This window comes from Protopterus annectens, chromosome 7.part0 (genome assembly GCF_019279795.1).
Source record: "Protopterus annectens isolate FY-2018-M chromosome 7.part0, PAN1.0, whole genome shotgun sequence".
NCBI classification, from domain to species: domain Eukaryota; kingdom Metazoa; phylum Chordata; order Ceratodontiformes; family Protopteridae; genus Protopterus; species Protopterus annectens.
The window spans coordinates 966,955,327-966,972,534 of record NC_056739.1 but is presented as its reverse complement, the minus strand read 5'-3'; the positions used below and the strand labels follow the sequence as shown (position 1 = coordinate 966,972,534).

At 41.4% G+C, this 17,208-nt stretch overlaps 1 protein-coding gene across 2 annotated transcripts in view; it reads left to right on the top strand.

The window, feature by feature from the left end:
- The window catches only part of TUBGCP4 (tubulin gamma complex associated protein 4), a 944,163-nt gene extending 927,168 nt beyond the window's left edge, over positions 1 to 16,995 (top strand). For both annotated transcript variants that reach the window (XM_044077538.1, XM_044077537.1), the window contains exon 18: positions 14,004 to 16,995. In XM_044077538.1, the coding sequence (XP_043933473.1) occupies positions 14,004 to 14,016 (13 nt within the window). In that variant the 3' untranslated portion in view covers positions 14,017 to 16,995. The remainder of the gene's footprint in view (positions 1 to 14,003) is intronic.
- Positions 16,996 to 17,208: the final 213 nt, after the last annotated feature.

Sequence of the window (17,208 nt, the reverse complement as noted above, 5' to 3'; positions counted from 1 at the left end):
AGGTTATCCAGAGCCTTTTCTATCAAACATCATTCAGGAAGTTATAAATAAGAGGACCAGTGGACACTTTAGAGCCCTATTGGGCAATAGGGATGACCACAACAATGTGAGGCACACTAATACTATTTTTACACATGCACTGACACTCACATATTCTGCAGATTTTGAAGAAATCAAATACATAATACATAAATATTGGAAGGTTTTTGATAATGATATTGGGGTCTTGGACAAGATAGGTAAGAGACCCACTATAGTTTATAAAAAGAGTACATCAGTAAAAGGACTACTTGAAAAAGGCAAACCTAATCTCACTAGAGGTGGCACGTATAAATGTGGTAGATGTCCCCAGTGCCCTTTCACGATGGATACGGACAAATTTAAACTTAAGAATTTTGGATCCATTACTAATAAAAAGAAAATGTTTTGCTATACTGAGGGGGTTGTTTATATTGCAATATGTAAAAACTGCCAAGGTTATTATGTGGGGAAAACAAAAAATGCTTTTAGACTTAGAGTCTACCAACATTTATATGATATCAAGCAGAAAAATATGAAGAATGCTTTATTTAGGCATATTAATGACCAAAGTAATCACAGTTTTAGTTTTTATTCTTGAACAAGTTGATTTGGGACAAAGGAGCGGACCTGTTGAGGAATATTTGGAGTACATTGAGTTAAAGTGGCAGATCAGACTGAATGCATACTCCCCTCCAGGTCTTAATGATAGAATTTCTATAGCACGACTTTTGAAACTTAAACAGTTATTTATGTTATGATTTATTTATATTGTCATTGGTATTTTTTGCCTTATAACATTCTTTACATGTGACACTATTGATTCAACATTTGGTTAGCTGACTTTTTGTGTACTTGCAAATAGGGGGAGTATTCACTACTACCTTACACTTCCTGTGACGTTTCTTAATTGAAAGGAAATGATGGGTAATATTTTACTAATTGACTATGTGTGTATTTAAGGAGTTATCAGCCAGCAATTCACTGTACTGAAGAAGTCTGAGTATTGACGAAAGCGCTTAACTTGTTATTTTATCATTTATAAACTGTGACTTTATGTGTATTTGTACTTCATTTTGATTATTGGATTGAGTAAAGAATTTTTTCATTATTCGGGCTCCATCTCGTTGGATACCACCCTGCATCTGCTGTTCATTCTAATTTTTCACAAGGATAGGGTTGCCCTGTGCACTAATCCTTCCTTTCTACCTAAAGTGGCCTCGAAATCAAACATCAACCAAGTCATTAACCTTCCAGTTTTCTTTCCAAAATTTGAGAATATACCCTTCATCTCTTAGATGTACATAGACAACTTCATTTTTACCTACATAGAACTAAGGAGTTTAGAAGAACAGATCAGTTGTTTGTTTCCTTTTCTAATACCAATATGGGAAAACCAGTTTCAAAGATTACTTTAGCAAAATAGATAACAGATTATATTTATGTTCATTCCTTGAAAGGCTTACCTTTACCAAAAAAGCCTTAAGTACATTCAACAAGGTCAATGGCTACGTCAGCTGCTTTTTGGACTAGAACTTCCATTGATGACATTTGTGCACCTGCCACTTGGTCTAATACTCATACCTTTGTTTCTCATTGCAAATTGGACATCATTTCTAGAAACAGAGCATCATTCGGTTCTGCGGTGCACCAGAATATCCTTCCATGAGGGCCACCCAAGTTAATTGTTGCTGGGGACTCTGTCTCATTCATTGAGGAACAAATGAATATGACATCAGATGTAAAAGTTATGTCCTCACCATAACATTCCATCTGTGTTGTCCATTTTCATTCTTTCTCAACTCCCCTCCCACCTTCCCCCATCCATGTCTTTGGGAGTGACCTAATATATTTCTTATTAGGAACCATTGTTCCTGTTTGAGTTCCTGATCTTTCAGCTGTCACTGTTCTGTCTTAGCTATTTTCAGTGAAAACATTTTTTCCTGAGATATTGCATAATAGCAGCAAAGTCTATCTGAGGTAATTCAGTGATCAGGGGCATTGTGGGTAAGGGAGGAGCTCGAGAGTTGGATCCCAGAAATTAAAGAAAGTAGCTGAATCAGATCCGAATCAGATCCGAACCTATTCGCTGAGGAAGAATGAAAATGGACAACAGAAATGGAACATTATGGTGAATACATAACTTTTATTTTACCAGCACATGCAAAATGAATAAAGCTTCATTGCAGCCAGTCTGTCCAACACACACCTTGAGCTATTTGTGCAAATGTCCATGCATAATCACCTTATTTAGCCATTTCTGAAGTAACAGCACCCTTTCCTTTCATGGGTGACTCAGTGACCTTATTTTCCAGACCTCTCACTGCAGATGCAACAACTTTCAAGGGGTACTATCTTCTTTGTCTTGGCTGGCATATAAAAAAAAAATTCCCAAGTTAATGTTTCATTGTATTTTTGTGAGCTTTAAGTGCACATCCACTAAGATGAGTTCCTCCAGGAAGGGCTAAAATAGCTATTAACTTTGTTTGGAGCATCACACACTGCAGCTATTCACTCAGACCTCATTATAACTGGAAGTCTTGTATCACAACAGTCTTAATATTATTTTACAGTGTCGGCCGGATTCCAAAACACTTGCTGTCTGCAAGTGACTTACTGCGGTACAACTTCTATTTCTAAAGTAGACTTGCACCAGAGTAAGTCACTTACATTTGAAAGGAAGTCTTTTTGGCGTCTGGCTCAGTATCTGCTTTATATTGTTCATAATGTGCCAAATTAAAAGGTGTAAGATAATGATCTTAAACCACCACTGTCAAAACTGAAGTAGACTGCTTTTGCTGGTTACTAGAGCGTTAGCCTGTACTTGTGAACACCTTCGGCTCCACTCACCTTGCTTCTCCCCGAAGCTGGAGGTTCCTCAGGGCCATTCCTCTGTGTTGGCCTCCCCCACCGCCTGTCTAGGCTGGTGTCTCTGGCCTCCTCTGCCAGGTCCACCCGCAGCCTTTCCGAAGCCAAGGTGGACAGGATGTGGAGATTTGTCCGCACACAGATTCAGATGGTAGTCTTCCCTGCCCCCTCCCCCAACGGGGCTGGGGTCATGCAGTCCACCATTTTGCCGATCACTCCTTCTCCGATCCAACCCCTGGTTTGAGTCCTTGGGTCAGAGGACCTTCGGCGTCAAGGCTGATGGTACCTCTACGCCAACCATTGCCCTGAGTGGGTCAGCTCCGACCAGCTTAGAACCATCCTGTTCTCAGAGCCATAGCCTCGGTGCCAGATCTGAAGGGGTGGGGTCAGCTCCGAAAAACTTGCAGTCTCTGTGCCTGGACGTTTGGCTCCGGCTCCCCCATAGACTTCTAGGATTATGAACCCGGTCCTTCTCCCAGTTCCAGAGGTTCGTTCTCCCTCTGCCTCTGACCTGGTTCCATCGAGACCCTTCCGTCCTGGCTCCCTGTCTGGTCTGGATTCTGCCATCTTGCCCCCTCAGGGACAGCATGTCGCCTCTCTGAGCCAGGTGTAATTCCTCTACGGAAACAGCCTGAAGCTTTTAAGAATTCCTTAGAGACCCCTCCGAGAAGGTTCCTCGAAAGCACACGTGTAAAATGAGACACTTAGACTCCCCACCGGAGTGTCTCATGGAGGACACCGGCTTGGTGGAAGGGGAGGGTTCCCCTCGGTCACCCCCAGATGTTTCCTTTGGAGAAATTATGGAGATCCTTCGCCAGCATGGGGGGTGGTCTGCCCAAAAACCCAACCCTGAGGAGTGAGTGTGCCTGGAGGCATTTAGCACAGGACCCTCTACATATCCTGGGTGTCCCCTCCTGCAGATCCCTTGGTGGATCTCATTACATCTTGGGCATCCAAAAGTCACAAAAGACTGAACACTGCTGGAGTCAAACACCTTCTGTTTATTTAAAACACCAAACACATAAAAGATGGCTTTGGCCTCTGCCCTTCATCAGATAAAGCTTCTCACATAGTCCAAACAATTTAAAATACATGTTAACCAATGAAATTCAGTTAAAAATCAATGAAAAACCGCCTATTTTAAGGGTTTCATGGGAATGACTTCATTGAGCCCAGGACTCCTATGTGCCATAAGTTCAACAATCCATTTTGATTCAGCTAGTTCAGTCAGCTGTTTAATGTCACCCCCTCTTTACTCAATCTCACATTCACTATCACTCTGAATTTAAAACCATGTAAAGGATGGGCTTCCAGGTGTCTAAATAGTGCATTGTGCGTATCCCCATTCCTAATAGAAGAGAGGTGCTGTAGGATCCTGACCTTAAACATACAGTTAGTCTTGCCTACATAAAAACTGGTGCAGGAATGACACTCTGCCAAATAAACCACATTAGTGGTTCTGCAGGTGGCTCTCCCTTTCAGATTGAATGTCCTTCCTGTGACCGGATGTATAAAGACACTACTTTTGTCTATATGGTTGCAGGCTTTGCAGGTCCCACAAGGGAAAGTACCCTGTTTGTTTGTGGGTAAACCAGCATTATTGGTCGATCTGGTATCATTGCACAACAGTTCCTTCAAATTTCTATTCCTTTTATAACTAAAACTAGGTTTATCACCAATGATGTTTTTCAAACTCACATCACTAGTCAAGATGTTCCAATTCCCTTGAATGAGTTTACATATATCACCAACATTGCTGCCATAAGTCAACATTAGCCTAAAATCTTTATTAACCATTCTTTGTATCCACCATCTGTGTGGGTCAATGTGTTCCCTAGCCATGGTTTATACCTATCCTTCCTGTGCCTTTTGCTAACATCCACCTTTTATTAACCACCTGTCTATTGTAACCCTGGTGTAAAACATTCCTTCAAAGTGTCAACCTCTTGTTCAAACATGTCATCTTCCTTGCTTATTCTGGAAATCCTGGCTACTTGCCCCTGCTATGTTGGAAAAATGTGTCGTGGATGCATGCTGTCATAGGAAAGCAGAGTGTTTTCAACATTCTTTTCTGTATAAACCAGATGAAAAGCCTTCCTAAGTCAAGCATACCCTGACATCCAGAAAATCAACTTGTGTACATTAACTGTGAACAGTAAATTTCAGAAAAGAGGTGGTGGTATGTAGGTATGATACAAAATCCGCTAAGGAACTGTCATTGCCCCTCAAAGAATAAAAATATCATCTACAAAAGCATATACAGTATGATATAGTCTTTCCACATCAGGTTGTTCAACACCTTGTTTCTTTCCCAATAAGATAGAACAAGGTTTGCATATGTGTTGGCACAGGGGTGCCCATGGCTACCCTGTGCTTGCCTATACACTTGTTCCAATCCAAAAGATATTGTTCTCCAACACCAGACTAAGCAAACCCACTATGGCTTCTATCTTCCGTGTGGTAGCACCCAGTTCAAGCAACAACTCTGAAACGGCATTTATGCCATATCCATTTCCTATAACAGTAAACAAACTCTGTATGTCCATGGTTACCATAAGTAACCTGTCATCAAAAGCACCTGTATAAGCCCCTAAAGACTTCAAAAAATGACCTGTGTCTTTTAAAACATTATCCAATTTACTTAAATAGGGTCTCAACTCGCTCTCCAACCATATGGAGATGTTTTCTGTCACCCACCCCCTTCCTGACACTATAGGTCTGAGGGGCGGGTCAGTCTCTGACTTGTGTATTTTTGGAAGAGCTTTAAATACAGGTGTCACTGGTTTATCTATCCATAGAAATTTAAATAGATCTTCACCTATCAGATTACTGTGCAGACCCCCCCTTGTCCGCCATTCTCCTTTGGGGTCAGTCCGCGGTACGGGAGATAATGGGACTGGAGCCAGACCGAAACACACACAGGGGTATCAAAATTTTTTGGACAAGTTGCCAGCTCCGGTCAAGAAAAAAGGAGGCTGGAATCGATCGAGAAGCGAGGACAGGTCATACAACAAGAGGAGGAGGTTGCAACATTGACTGATACGCACAATATTGGTATTATTTTTAACCTTTCATCTTGCAGTTTATCTGAGGATGAACAGTTTGTTTTAAATAAAGGACTGACATTTGTGCCCAGTAAGTCTTGTGTATATAATGAAGTTATAATGGACCTAATGGTCTTTTGTCGTAGTTTAGCATTGAAACAGATTTTTGGAGTGAATGAAGTGAGTGTTCATGCGTTAAGACAGCCAAGCAGTTTTGTCCCCCCTTTTTCACCAGCTATGAATTTATTTATTAATGCATGCGAACAAGATCTGATACGATATTTTCAGATGGAGACACATAGTAAGTTTTACAATCTAACATCTACACAAAGGAAAGCATTATATAATCTTGGTAACAATGCAGACCTAACCATTAGAATGGCGGACAAGGGGGGTGCTGTAGTTGTCCTAGATACCCCTTGGTATGACCGTAAGTTGCGAGAGTTACTACAGGATGACAACACATATATTCCGATAAACCCTTTGGGTGTGAAAGGAGTGATAGATAGGGTACACAACGGTTTACATCAGTTTCTGCACAGTAATCTGATAGGTGAAGATCTATTTAAATTTCTATGGATAGATAAACCAGTGACACCTGTATTTAAAGCTCTTCCAAAAATACACAAGTCAGAGACTGACCGCCCTCAGACCTATAGTGTCAGGAAGGGGTGGGTGACGGAAACATCTCCATATGGTTGGAGGCGAGTTGAGACCCTATTTAAGTAAATTGGATAATGTTTTAAAAGACACAGGTCATTTTTTGAAGTCTTTAGGGGCTTATACAGGTGCTTTTGATGACAGGTTACTTATGGTAACCATGGACATACAGAGTTTGTTTACTGTTATAGGAAATGGATATGGCATAAATGCCGTTTCAGAGTTGTTGCTTGAACTGGGTGCTACCACACGGAAGATAGAAGCCATAGTGGGTTTGCTTAGTCTGGTGTTGGAGAACAATATCTTTTTTGGATTGGAACAAGTGTATAGGCAAGCACAGGGGGTAGCCATGGGCACCCTGTGCTAACACACATATGCAAACCTTGTTCTATCTTATTGGGAAAGAAACAAGGTGTTGAACAACCTGATGTGGAAAGACTATATCATACTGTATATGCGTTTTGTAGATGATATTTTTATTCTTTGGAGGCAATGACAGTTCCTTAGCGGATTTTGTATCATACCTACATACCACCACCTCTTTTCTGAAATTTACTGTTCACAGTTCATGTACACAAGTTGATTTTCTGGATGTCAGGGTATGCTTGACTCAGGAAGGCTTTCATCTGGTTTATACAGAAAAGAATGTTGGAAAACACTCTGCTTTCCTATGACAGCATGCATCCACACATTTTTCCAACATAGTGCAGGGCAAGTAGGATTTCCAGAATAAGCAAGGAAGATGACATGTTTGAACAAGAGGTTGACACTTTGAAGGAATGTTTTACACCAGGGGTTACAATAGACAGGTGGTTAATAAAAGGTGGATGTTAGCAAAAGGCACAGGAAGGATAGGTATAAACCATGGCTAGAACACATTGACCCACACAGATGGTGGATACAAAAGAATGGTTAATAAAGATTGTAAGCTAATGTTGACTTATGGCAGCAAGGTTGGTGGTAAATGTAAACTCATTCAAGGAATTGGAACATCTTGACTAGTGATGTGAGTTTGAAAAAACATCATTGATAAACCTAGTTTTAGTTATAAAAGGAATAGAAATTTGAAAGGAACTGTTGTGCAATGATACCAGATCGACCAATAATGCTGGTTTACCCACAAACAAACAGGGTACTTTCCCTTGTGGGACCTGCAAAGCCTGCAACCATATAGACAAAAGTAGTGTCTTTATACATCCGTCACAGGAAGGACATTCAATCTGAAAGGGAGCCACCTGCAGAACCACTAATGTGGTTTATTTGGCAGAGTGTCATTCCTGCACCAGTTTTTGTAGGCAAGACTAACTGTATGTTTAAGGTCAGGATCCTACAGCACCTCTCTTCTGGAATGGGGATAATGCACAATATTTAGACACCTGGAAGCCCATACATGGTTTTAAATTCAGAGTGATAGTGAATGTGAGATTGAGTAAAAGAGGGTGACATTAAACAGCTGACTGAACTAGGTGAATCAAAATGGATTGTTGAACTTATGGCACATAGGAGTCCTGGGCCCAATGAAGTCATTCCCATGAAACCCCCTTAAAATAGGCGGTTTTCATTGATTTTAACTGAATTTCATTGGTTAACATGTATTTTAAATTGTTTGGACTATGTGAGAAGCTTTATCTGATGAAGGGCAGAGCGAAGAAATCATTTTATGTGTTTGGTGTTTTAAATAAACAGAAGGTGTTTGACTCCAGCAGTGTTCAGTCTTTTGTGACTTTTGGATTTTCGATTTCACTTCATCTGACTGAACTTTGGTGAGGCACTGAACATTGTTTGTGACTACATCTTGGGCATGAAAGGAGCCCGACATGGTGGCGCCTATCCCCAAATGCCCTGATAAGATCCTCAGTGCCCCCTCAGATAAACCGCACTGGTCAAAGGGATCCCCAGTCGAGGCCATGATGGTGGTGGCGGTCACCAATAAGAGCTCATACAGGAGAGCTCCACGGTCCATCTGCCGGACCTAGAGTCAAGGACCGTGGACCGTTTTGGGAAGTGGGTCTATGCTTCAGCAACATTCTCTGTATGTGCAGTGACCTACATGGCACATGTGATCAAGCTTCAGCATGACCTAGTTAAAGAGGCCACCGAGTCTACCCCAGGGTCCATGTCAGCGGAGGAAAAGAAGGTTTTCTCCTTCCGGATGGCCACCCTCACCTCCCTTTCCCAACACTACTATGCGGCTCCTATCTCAAGCAACTGAGGGGTGCTGCTAGAGCAGCCGGAGCAGGCATTGCCATCGGGCATCATATCTGGCTCCGACTTTGTGCCTTTTAGGAGCCCTTTATGGTGTCTTTTACAAATGCCCCATATGATGGTTCCACTCCCTTAGGAAAGACTGTACGTGACACACTGGTTCAGAGTGAGGACGGGAAGACTGTCTGCTGTCAGAATCTGCTTCTCAACCCCTCAACAAACCTTATCCAGGAATCAGCGAGGGGTGAAGAAGATGTGGTTCCAGAAGTCTCAGGGTTATTCCTAGGACGCTCAGGACTCGCCTTCCCCAGAGGCAAAGGGGGATTTGACAAAAGCCATCTTCGTGGCTGAAGGGGTCCGAGGAACCAGGGGTCTCAGGATTCTTTCCTGGACAAGCCCATGCAACAGCCCTGAAGGGTTGGCCTGCTGCTCATCTCTGGAGGGAGTCAGAGGTTGACTTTCTCTACACCCTCACAGATGATCGTTAGGTGTTGCAAATCGTATCCAGAGGATATTTAATTCCCTTCACACAAATACCATTCCCTCCCAAACACCTCCTGGATGTACCACCCGTGCAAAAGGAGGATGCAGCAGTAGAAATTTCCAAGCTGCTCGAAAAGCGAGTCATACAGCCCATCCCCCTGACCAGTCCAGATTAGGCATCTATTCCAGGTTCCTTTTAGTGCCAAAGAAGACTGGGGACTTGAGACCAATCCTGGATCTGTCACCCCTAAATCTGGCAGTTGCCAAGACAAAATTCAGAATGGTCGTACTCCAGTCTATCTTGCCCTTCCTGCAGGAGAATGACTGGATGTGCTTGGTGGACCTCCAGGATGCGTACTATCGTATCAAAATGGACAGATGCTTTTGGAGGTTCCTCCACTTCCGGCTGGGGGCAAATCATTACCAGTTCAGAGCACTACCCTTTGGTCTCACCACAGTCCCCAGGGTGTTCACCAAAGTGATGGTGGTAGCAGCTCACTTGTGGCTGCAGGGCTTCCAGGTCTTTCCCTGCCTGGATGATTGACTCCTTTCCACTCCCTCCAGGCAAAGACTCTGCCAAGCCAGGGATTCCCTTTTGCAGACCACCCACCAGTTGGGCATCACCATAAATCTCAACAAGTCCTGGTTGAACCCAGTTCACATTCTGCATTTTATTGCAGCTCAGTTGGACACCATTCAGACCAAAGTTTTTCTAACTCCAGAAAGACTGCAATCCCTCAAACTTCATGTCTTATGCATCCTTCAAGCTCAGTCTCCCCCAGTGGAATCTGTCTTATGGGCATTGGGTTCCATGGTGACTACAATCACCCTCATGCCCACAGCCCGGTTGCACATGAGGGTGCTCCAGTGGACTCTAGCGGTCCAGTGGTCATTACTAGATCTGCCGTTGTCCCATCCTGTTCATTTATCTCGAGCATGCAGGGATTCTCTTCTCTGGTGGATTCAATCCCCGTACCTTCATAGGGGTCGGTCGTTTATTCTTCCTGCCCCATCGGCCACAGTGACCACGGACGCCTCCCTACTTGGCTGGGGGGGGGGCATTGCTTGGGATGGACAGTCCAAATCACGTGGTCTTCCCTGGAGACCCAATTGCATATCAATGTCCTGGAGATGAGGGCAGTGCTCTTAGCATTGCAATCTCTTCATGCCCATCTTCCCCTAGGGACAACTGCCATCTAGACAGACAACATGTCTGTAGTCTGGTATATCAACAAGCAAGGGGGAACCAGGTCTTATCCCCTTTGTCACAAAGCCGTAAGAGTGTGCGATCTCTACCAGCCATTTTCTGATGGCAACTCACATTCCGGGGAAGCCCACCAGTCTAGCAAACAGACTCAGCAGGTCTGTACTGATTCCTTACAAGTGGTCTCTGAATCCTTCAGTAACAAAACAGATCTTTCTAACGTGGGGTCAGCCTTGCTGTGATCTCATCTCTCCTTCCAATGGAAAGTGCAGTGAGTTATTCGCTCTGCATCCCCCTCCCCCACTGGGGGGGAAGTCCCCAGAAATGCTCTGGTTCATGCTTGGCCGTCTGTATGCTTATCCTCCTCTCCCCCTGATATCGAAATTCTTCCAGAAAGCTCGACGGCTGGGGAGCTCAGTCATCCTCATTGCCCCATTCTGGCCTTGCCAGGTATGGTTCCCTTCTCTGTGGTCTCACATAGTGTGTTCTCCCTGGACGCTGGATCCAGTTCCAGATCTAATTTCACATCTCTTAGGGATTCCACACCAAGATCTGGCCAGTCTGAAGCTGACTGCTTGGCTGCTCCAATTCCCATGATTATTAGGACTCCTGGGCTGTCTTCTCTGGTTAAGAAGATATTGGTAGTGGCTAAATCTTCCACTAGGAAGGTTTATTCTAGTAAGTGGAAGCGTTTTTTCGATTTGGTCATCTCAACATGACTTGGACCCTTTTACTGCCCTGGTTCCTGACATTTTAGAGTTTCTAGCAGGTATTTTTCAAAAGGGTGCTAGTTTTTCTATGGTTAAAGTTCAGCTGGCAGCTTATATCTAACTTCCATGTAGGAGATAATTCGGCTTCCCTGGCTTCATCTAAGCTTTCTAAAGCCTTTTTGAAAGTAACTTTCTTCTTAGGCCCCAGTCAAGGACCCACTGCTGCTGTGGGACCTCACTTTGGTCCTTCAAGCCTTAGTTTCTTCCCCCTTTGAACCTGCAGCTTCTTTGGATTTGCAGTTTTTGTTTTGGAAGACAGCCTTCCTGATTGCCATTACTTCAGCCAAAAGAGTGTCAGAGCTTCAAGTCTTGTGGGTTAAGCCTCCTTATTTGATCTTCCATAAAGACAGGGTGTCCTTGCGCACTCGTCCTTTTTTCCTTCCAAAGGTGGCTTTGGAATCAAATATAATCAGGTTATCAATCTCCCCGTTTTCTTTCTGAATTCTCAAAGTAAGTGAGAGTATAAATTGCACCTGCTGCATGTTTACAAGCAATTATGTTTTTACTTGCATAGAACAAAGTCTTTTTGCAAGTCTGATCAACTTTTTATTTCCTATTCTAAGCCCTTTTTAGGGAAACCTGTATTGAAGGTCAGCATTGCTCATTGGATTTCTCAGTGCATAGCTCTTGCATATTCAGCCAAAGGATCATCTCCGCCAGGTGAAGTTAAGGTGCATTTTACTAGGTCTATGGCCACTTCAGCTGCCTTTTGGTCCAGAGTTCCTTTGGATGATATTTGCTCTGCGGCTACCTGGGCATTGTCGCATACATTCATCTCCCATTACAAGTTGGATCTTCTATCCAGAAGCAGGGGATCCTTTGGCTCTGCCGTGCTCTGGAATATCCTTCCATGAGGGCCTACCAAGTTTTTTGTAGCTGGGGACTCTGTCTCACAGGTTGAAGAGCAAATGAAAACAACAACTTCAGATAAAGAAGTTATGTACTCATCATTAACATTCCATATGAGTTGTTGCTTTTCATTTGCCTTCAACCGTCCCTCCATTTTCCCCCTGCCTTACTTGGGCTGTGTGGTCGACTGGCCGGAAGAGACATAGCTTTTACTTTGGCATAACTTGTTCTTCCCTATGGTAATTTCAGGGTATGTTTGCCAAGGGGTAAGGCGTTGTGTCAGGTTGGGATGCTCTGTTTGGTAGAAAACTCGATCTGAGTGGAGGAGAGAGACAGGGGCATTGTGGGTAGGGGAGGAGCTTGGATCTGATGCTGGAGAATGTGGCTGAGTTGGATCCATCCCAGGTCTGTGTCCCAGGTTGAAGACAAATGAAAAGCAACAACTCAGATGGAACGTTATGGTGAGTACATAACTTTTTTTTCAATAAGATCAACAAACTCCATAATGCATTTATGTGGGCATATATGTGCATTTGGTGTGTCTGTAGTGATGTACCAAAACATCACCATGTGTTGCTCCATATTATGTGGAGCTCTTGGTGTGTATTCCCATTACACTGGTACTGAATCAGTTTACTTCAGTTTGTTATGCTGTTATAATGGTCATATATACATTACAGTGAACTGAAATAACAGACCTTGAATGCTTTCACTTCTGTGTTTGTTTCTTGAGATGCCCATGAAGGGAGATGTTGGCTGTCTTTTATGAAAGGAATTATGGAAAAATCGATTTATTATATTGCATGACAGTTGCCAGGAAGAGAGTGCACTTCAATTTGTTAATGCCCATGCGGGGGTATAAAGACATAACTGGCCTGTTTCATTCCACCATTTGTTAATGCAGCAGTTACTTTAAAAAATATTCAACAGCATAGTAGTGTGCAGTTCACCGAATATACATGTGTCAGAAGTGGGATGGAAGAACTATACAATAATCTAGTGTGTGTGCATGTTTGTCTGACTTGCACGTGAAGGGGAGTAAAAGTTGTTTGGTTGAAGAATTATTTATATTCCATAATACCAAATCCTGCTTTTCATCACCGTATGACTAAGGCTGGAAGGTCAAAGTGACATTTATTTGATATGTTGATTCTACACTTCATAGGAGATACTAGCACTTGTTCATGTAAGAAATTATTTTACTGGACCCATTGCTTTGAACATGATAGCTTCACAAGAAGTTTGTTGTGGTTTGGAGGATTGAAGTAAAAATTTACTTTGGGTGCTCATCATAGGATGTAGTAGCATCAGTTATAAGAAAGCTTGTAAATGTACAACATTTTTATATTTATAAATTAAGTGACACAAAGTACAGAAACTGTAAACTTACCTAATGGAAAACAAAACTGCCACTTAATCTGTGCATTGTGGATACTGTGCTATTAACTGTTGTGTAGATTTGCTTTAATGAATATAAAAATCGCATCTTTCGTATTTTTGTACACATCATGGAATCCGTGGCAAGAGCATCTTATCAGAGGTGGCAGATGGGGCTGAGGGGACAAAACTGCTGCTGATACTGTGCGTCTAGCTTGTACTGTTAGTCAAGTGTACTACTTTGTGTGCAAAAAAAAGAAAAGTAGCCACACACTCACTGTAGAGTTATTACAACTGCACTTTTTTTTTAGTTAAAACCCCTATATTATCAAGATAGCATGCTGTCCTTCCTCCAAATGCTTTTCTTCACAAAGCACATAATGTTGGTTAACAGCCTGATAGGAGTGACATGTTTATAATAGCTCTGTACTTCTCTTATATCAGAATATTATATTCATTTTGTTAAGTGGGAAACCTGAAAAAGAGGCAATAATTCTGTTATTTCTCTCTGCTTTTCTTTTCCAGCTTTGGAGTCTAACCTTTTGAGGCAAGCAGCAACCTTCAAAAGAGGAATAAGAACTCTGGAAAACATAGCTGATTCTCTGAAAGTGGCCAGCAGGAGCTCATTAAGATTTGATAGCTCAGTGTAGTCTGCAAGGACCCTCAGATGTGAACATTCAGTCCACTGTCAAGATATTTGAGGAGGAGGGAAAAAAAACAACTTTTCAGCTTTCCAGTACAACTGTGGACTGATTATGACTCCATCGAGATACCACTTTATAAGACTCAAGTTTGTTTCCCTCCCTACAGGTTTCTGCTGACCTTTCAATAAGTGGTGGATTGCCTAACTGAAACAAATATTGTATGTAAAGCAGATTTTTTTATACAGTGGTTGTTTACAGCTGTACAGTATTGTATATAGCTACAGACATGCTTTATGCTCAATTTTGACAGGCCCTGTTATATTGTATATATTTACATTCGTGCTTTCATTGACCGATTTATTTGTGTATATATATATATGTTTGCTACAGGAAATAAATACTGCTTTTTTTTCTCCTGTCGATAGCTAATATGAAGAAAATGTCAAGTTAAGTTTTATGATGTTTAAATGAAAGTTTCCAAAAGCTTTTCCTTCTATTGTAATTCTTAAATTATTTAGTGCAGAGACATCATGACAGAGCCAGCGAGGATGGATGCACCAATCCTTGGGCCAGAGGGCTGGTGTTCCCACTTGGTTTCTGCCACTGCTGTAATTGCAGGACCTTGGCTGGAGAGTAGAGACCCAATGATGGGAAAGACTGGGGCATAGCCACTCAAGCCTGTGACTGTAGCCCATGATGGCACTTGTGGATAAACATGCATGCACACACAAGGAATGATTGGCAAGCCTTGCAGTGATGCAAGTGCTCAAATCAACACCAGGTGTAGTCTGCCCAAAATAAATAAATAATGCTGGGGTGCCGGCCAGTGAGAGCACAAAGCACTCCCTTGAATGCCTGGCAAATGATCCCCATTTCAGTACAAGTCTTGAAATTTTTTTTAGACATCTTTATTATAACTTAAGACATAGGCATACATACATTGATAAACAAAATAAACCATATTAACATTTTTTTTATTTACATACATTTTCATTCTTTGCAACTCTTATTTAGTCCCACCATTACATAAATTGGTCAATTCCTGCATTCCCTTAAACCGCACTTCTTCTGAACATCATTTTGCATTTACGGTTCCCACAAATTTACATAGATTTCTATGTGATTTGTTCCCTTCATTTTCTAAACATCCTTTGTCTAGTTCCGTTATATCTTTTTTATAATAATCAATACTTCAAATGTGGTTGTTTAGATTTTGATTTCCATTTTCTATTAATTGCTTTTTTGGCAGCCAGTAGAATTAAACATAAGGCCTTGTGTATGGAATTTGTAAAATCTGCCAAGTCACTACTTTCCCAAAACACATTCCCAATTGCATCTTTCCTCCCCGTCATACTGCCATCATTTTCTATCTACCTAAGGAAAAATTCTTTGAAGTCTGCTTCTGGTATAAAAATACTTATGCAAACACTTTCAAGCAAAAATCCTAATCAGTCTGGAATTTGTTACATTCTTAGGAGGCATACAAAAGTCCTCCCATTGTTACCTTGTAAACTGCTCTTCCAGTCTCTCTTCCCAGTCTTTTCTAATCTCCACTGATTGATTCTTATAGTTATCATGCAGAATTTTATATACTTACAATTTATCCATTTTTAACAGCAGCTTCTGTCCTAAATTCAAAAAACCCATCACAGCAGGTCTTTCACTTTAGATTATCCTATCCCTTTCTCTCTGCCTATACTCTATCAGTTCCTTTCTCTTTTCCATTCTAGTTATTTGTGTCCAATACCTTGGTTCCTTTGCCAGTCTTCTCCAGTAAATTTTAGCCACCTCTTGTGATTTTTCTGTACCCCTACTGGAAAACTCGCCATTGTCATGTTGGCTTAGTTGTTAGAACACTTTCTACTTTATGATTATAGTATTCTGTATGATTATTATTCCCCATAAGGATCTGCATCCAAAACTTAACTCTGTTTGTTGAACCTTCCACATGTTTTGCATCATTTCTTTCCATTTTGAATTATAACCTTCTGATTGTGTTATGTATAAGAGCCTTACTTGTCTAGCTCTGAACTAGACCTTCAAATCAGTTAATCCTAAACCACCCTGTTCTATTGGAAGGATCAACTTATCCCCCTTAACTCTTGTAATCTTCCCCTCCTAGATAAATTAGTTTAACTCTTCAGTAATTATTAACCACACCATCTCCGCTGGTTGATAAAAACATGACTGACCTGTATATAAAATTAAAAGGACTGAAAATATTTTCACTGCATGTATTGTACTATTCATATCCACAATTAAATGATTCCAGTTTCTCAATTTTTGTAATATTTGTTATTTAGTCTCTTCTCCCATATCCTTAGGTACCATTAATAGATGCCTTTTTAACCCACACTCTCGAACACTTCATCTTATCATGTCCCCATAAATATGGGTATTGTTGAAGCAATTTATGTGAGTGTAAATAATTTACGGTCATAACCTTTGTTTTATCTTCACTAATTTTATATCCCAAAAATACTTGAAATTGTCTCAAAATGTTCCACAACACTGATATGTCCTTTCCTGGATTTATCAGGTACAAAATAATATCTGCAGATAAAGCCGATGTTTCTTGATTATCATACCAACTGCATCCTTGCATTTCTGAGTCTTTTACTTTCTTTGCTTGTGTCTCTAAATATTTAATCAGCAGAAAGTCGAAAGGGTTGCTGCCAAACATAGAGAACCTATAACAAGAAAAATAACCAGAGATTTTGTACAAGTTTGAGACATTTGGGAAAATTTGTATAAAGCACTGAAATATAGAATTCAAGAAAGAGTACAAGTGGAAATAATTATGACAAGGGTGGAGGTAGACTCGGTTCAACAACTAACAGTTAAGATAGGAAGTGATGAGATAAAAACAGTGATATATAATCATTATTCAGGAAAGTCTCCAGGAACAGATGGTATTCCTGTGGAAGTTTAAAAATTAGGAAGGAAGAAAGTGATAAAGATCCAGAAGATTTTATTTAACAGTATTTTAAAAGGAGAGGAAGCAACAACATCTTGGAAGATGATTGTGGAGGCTGTGTTACCTAAAGCTGGCAAAGACTCTTCAGACTCAGTGTCATATAGACCTA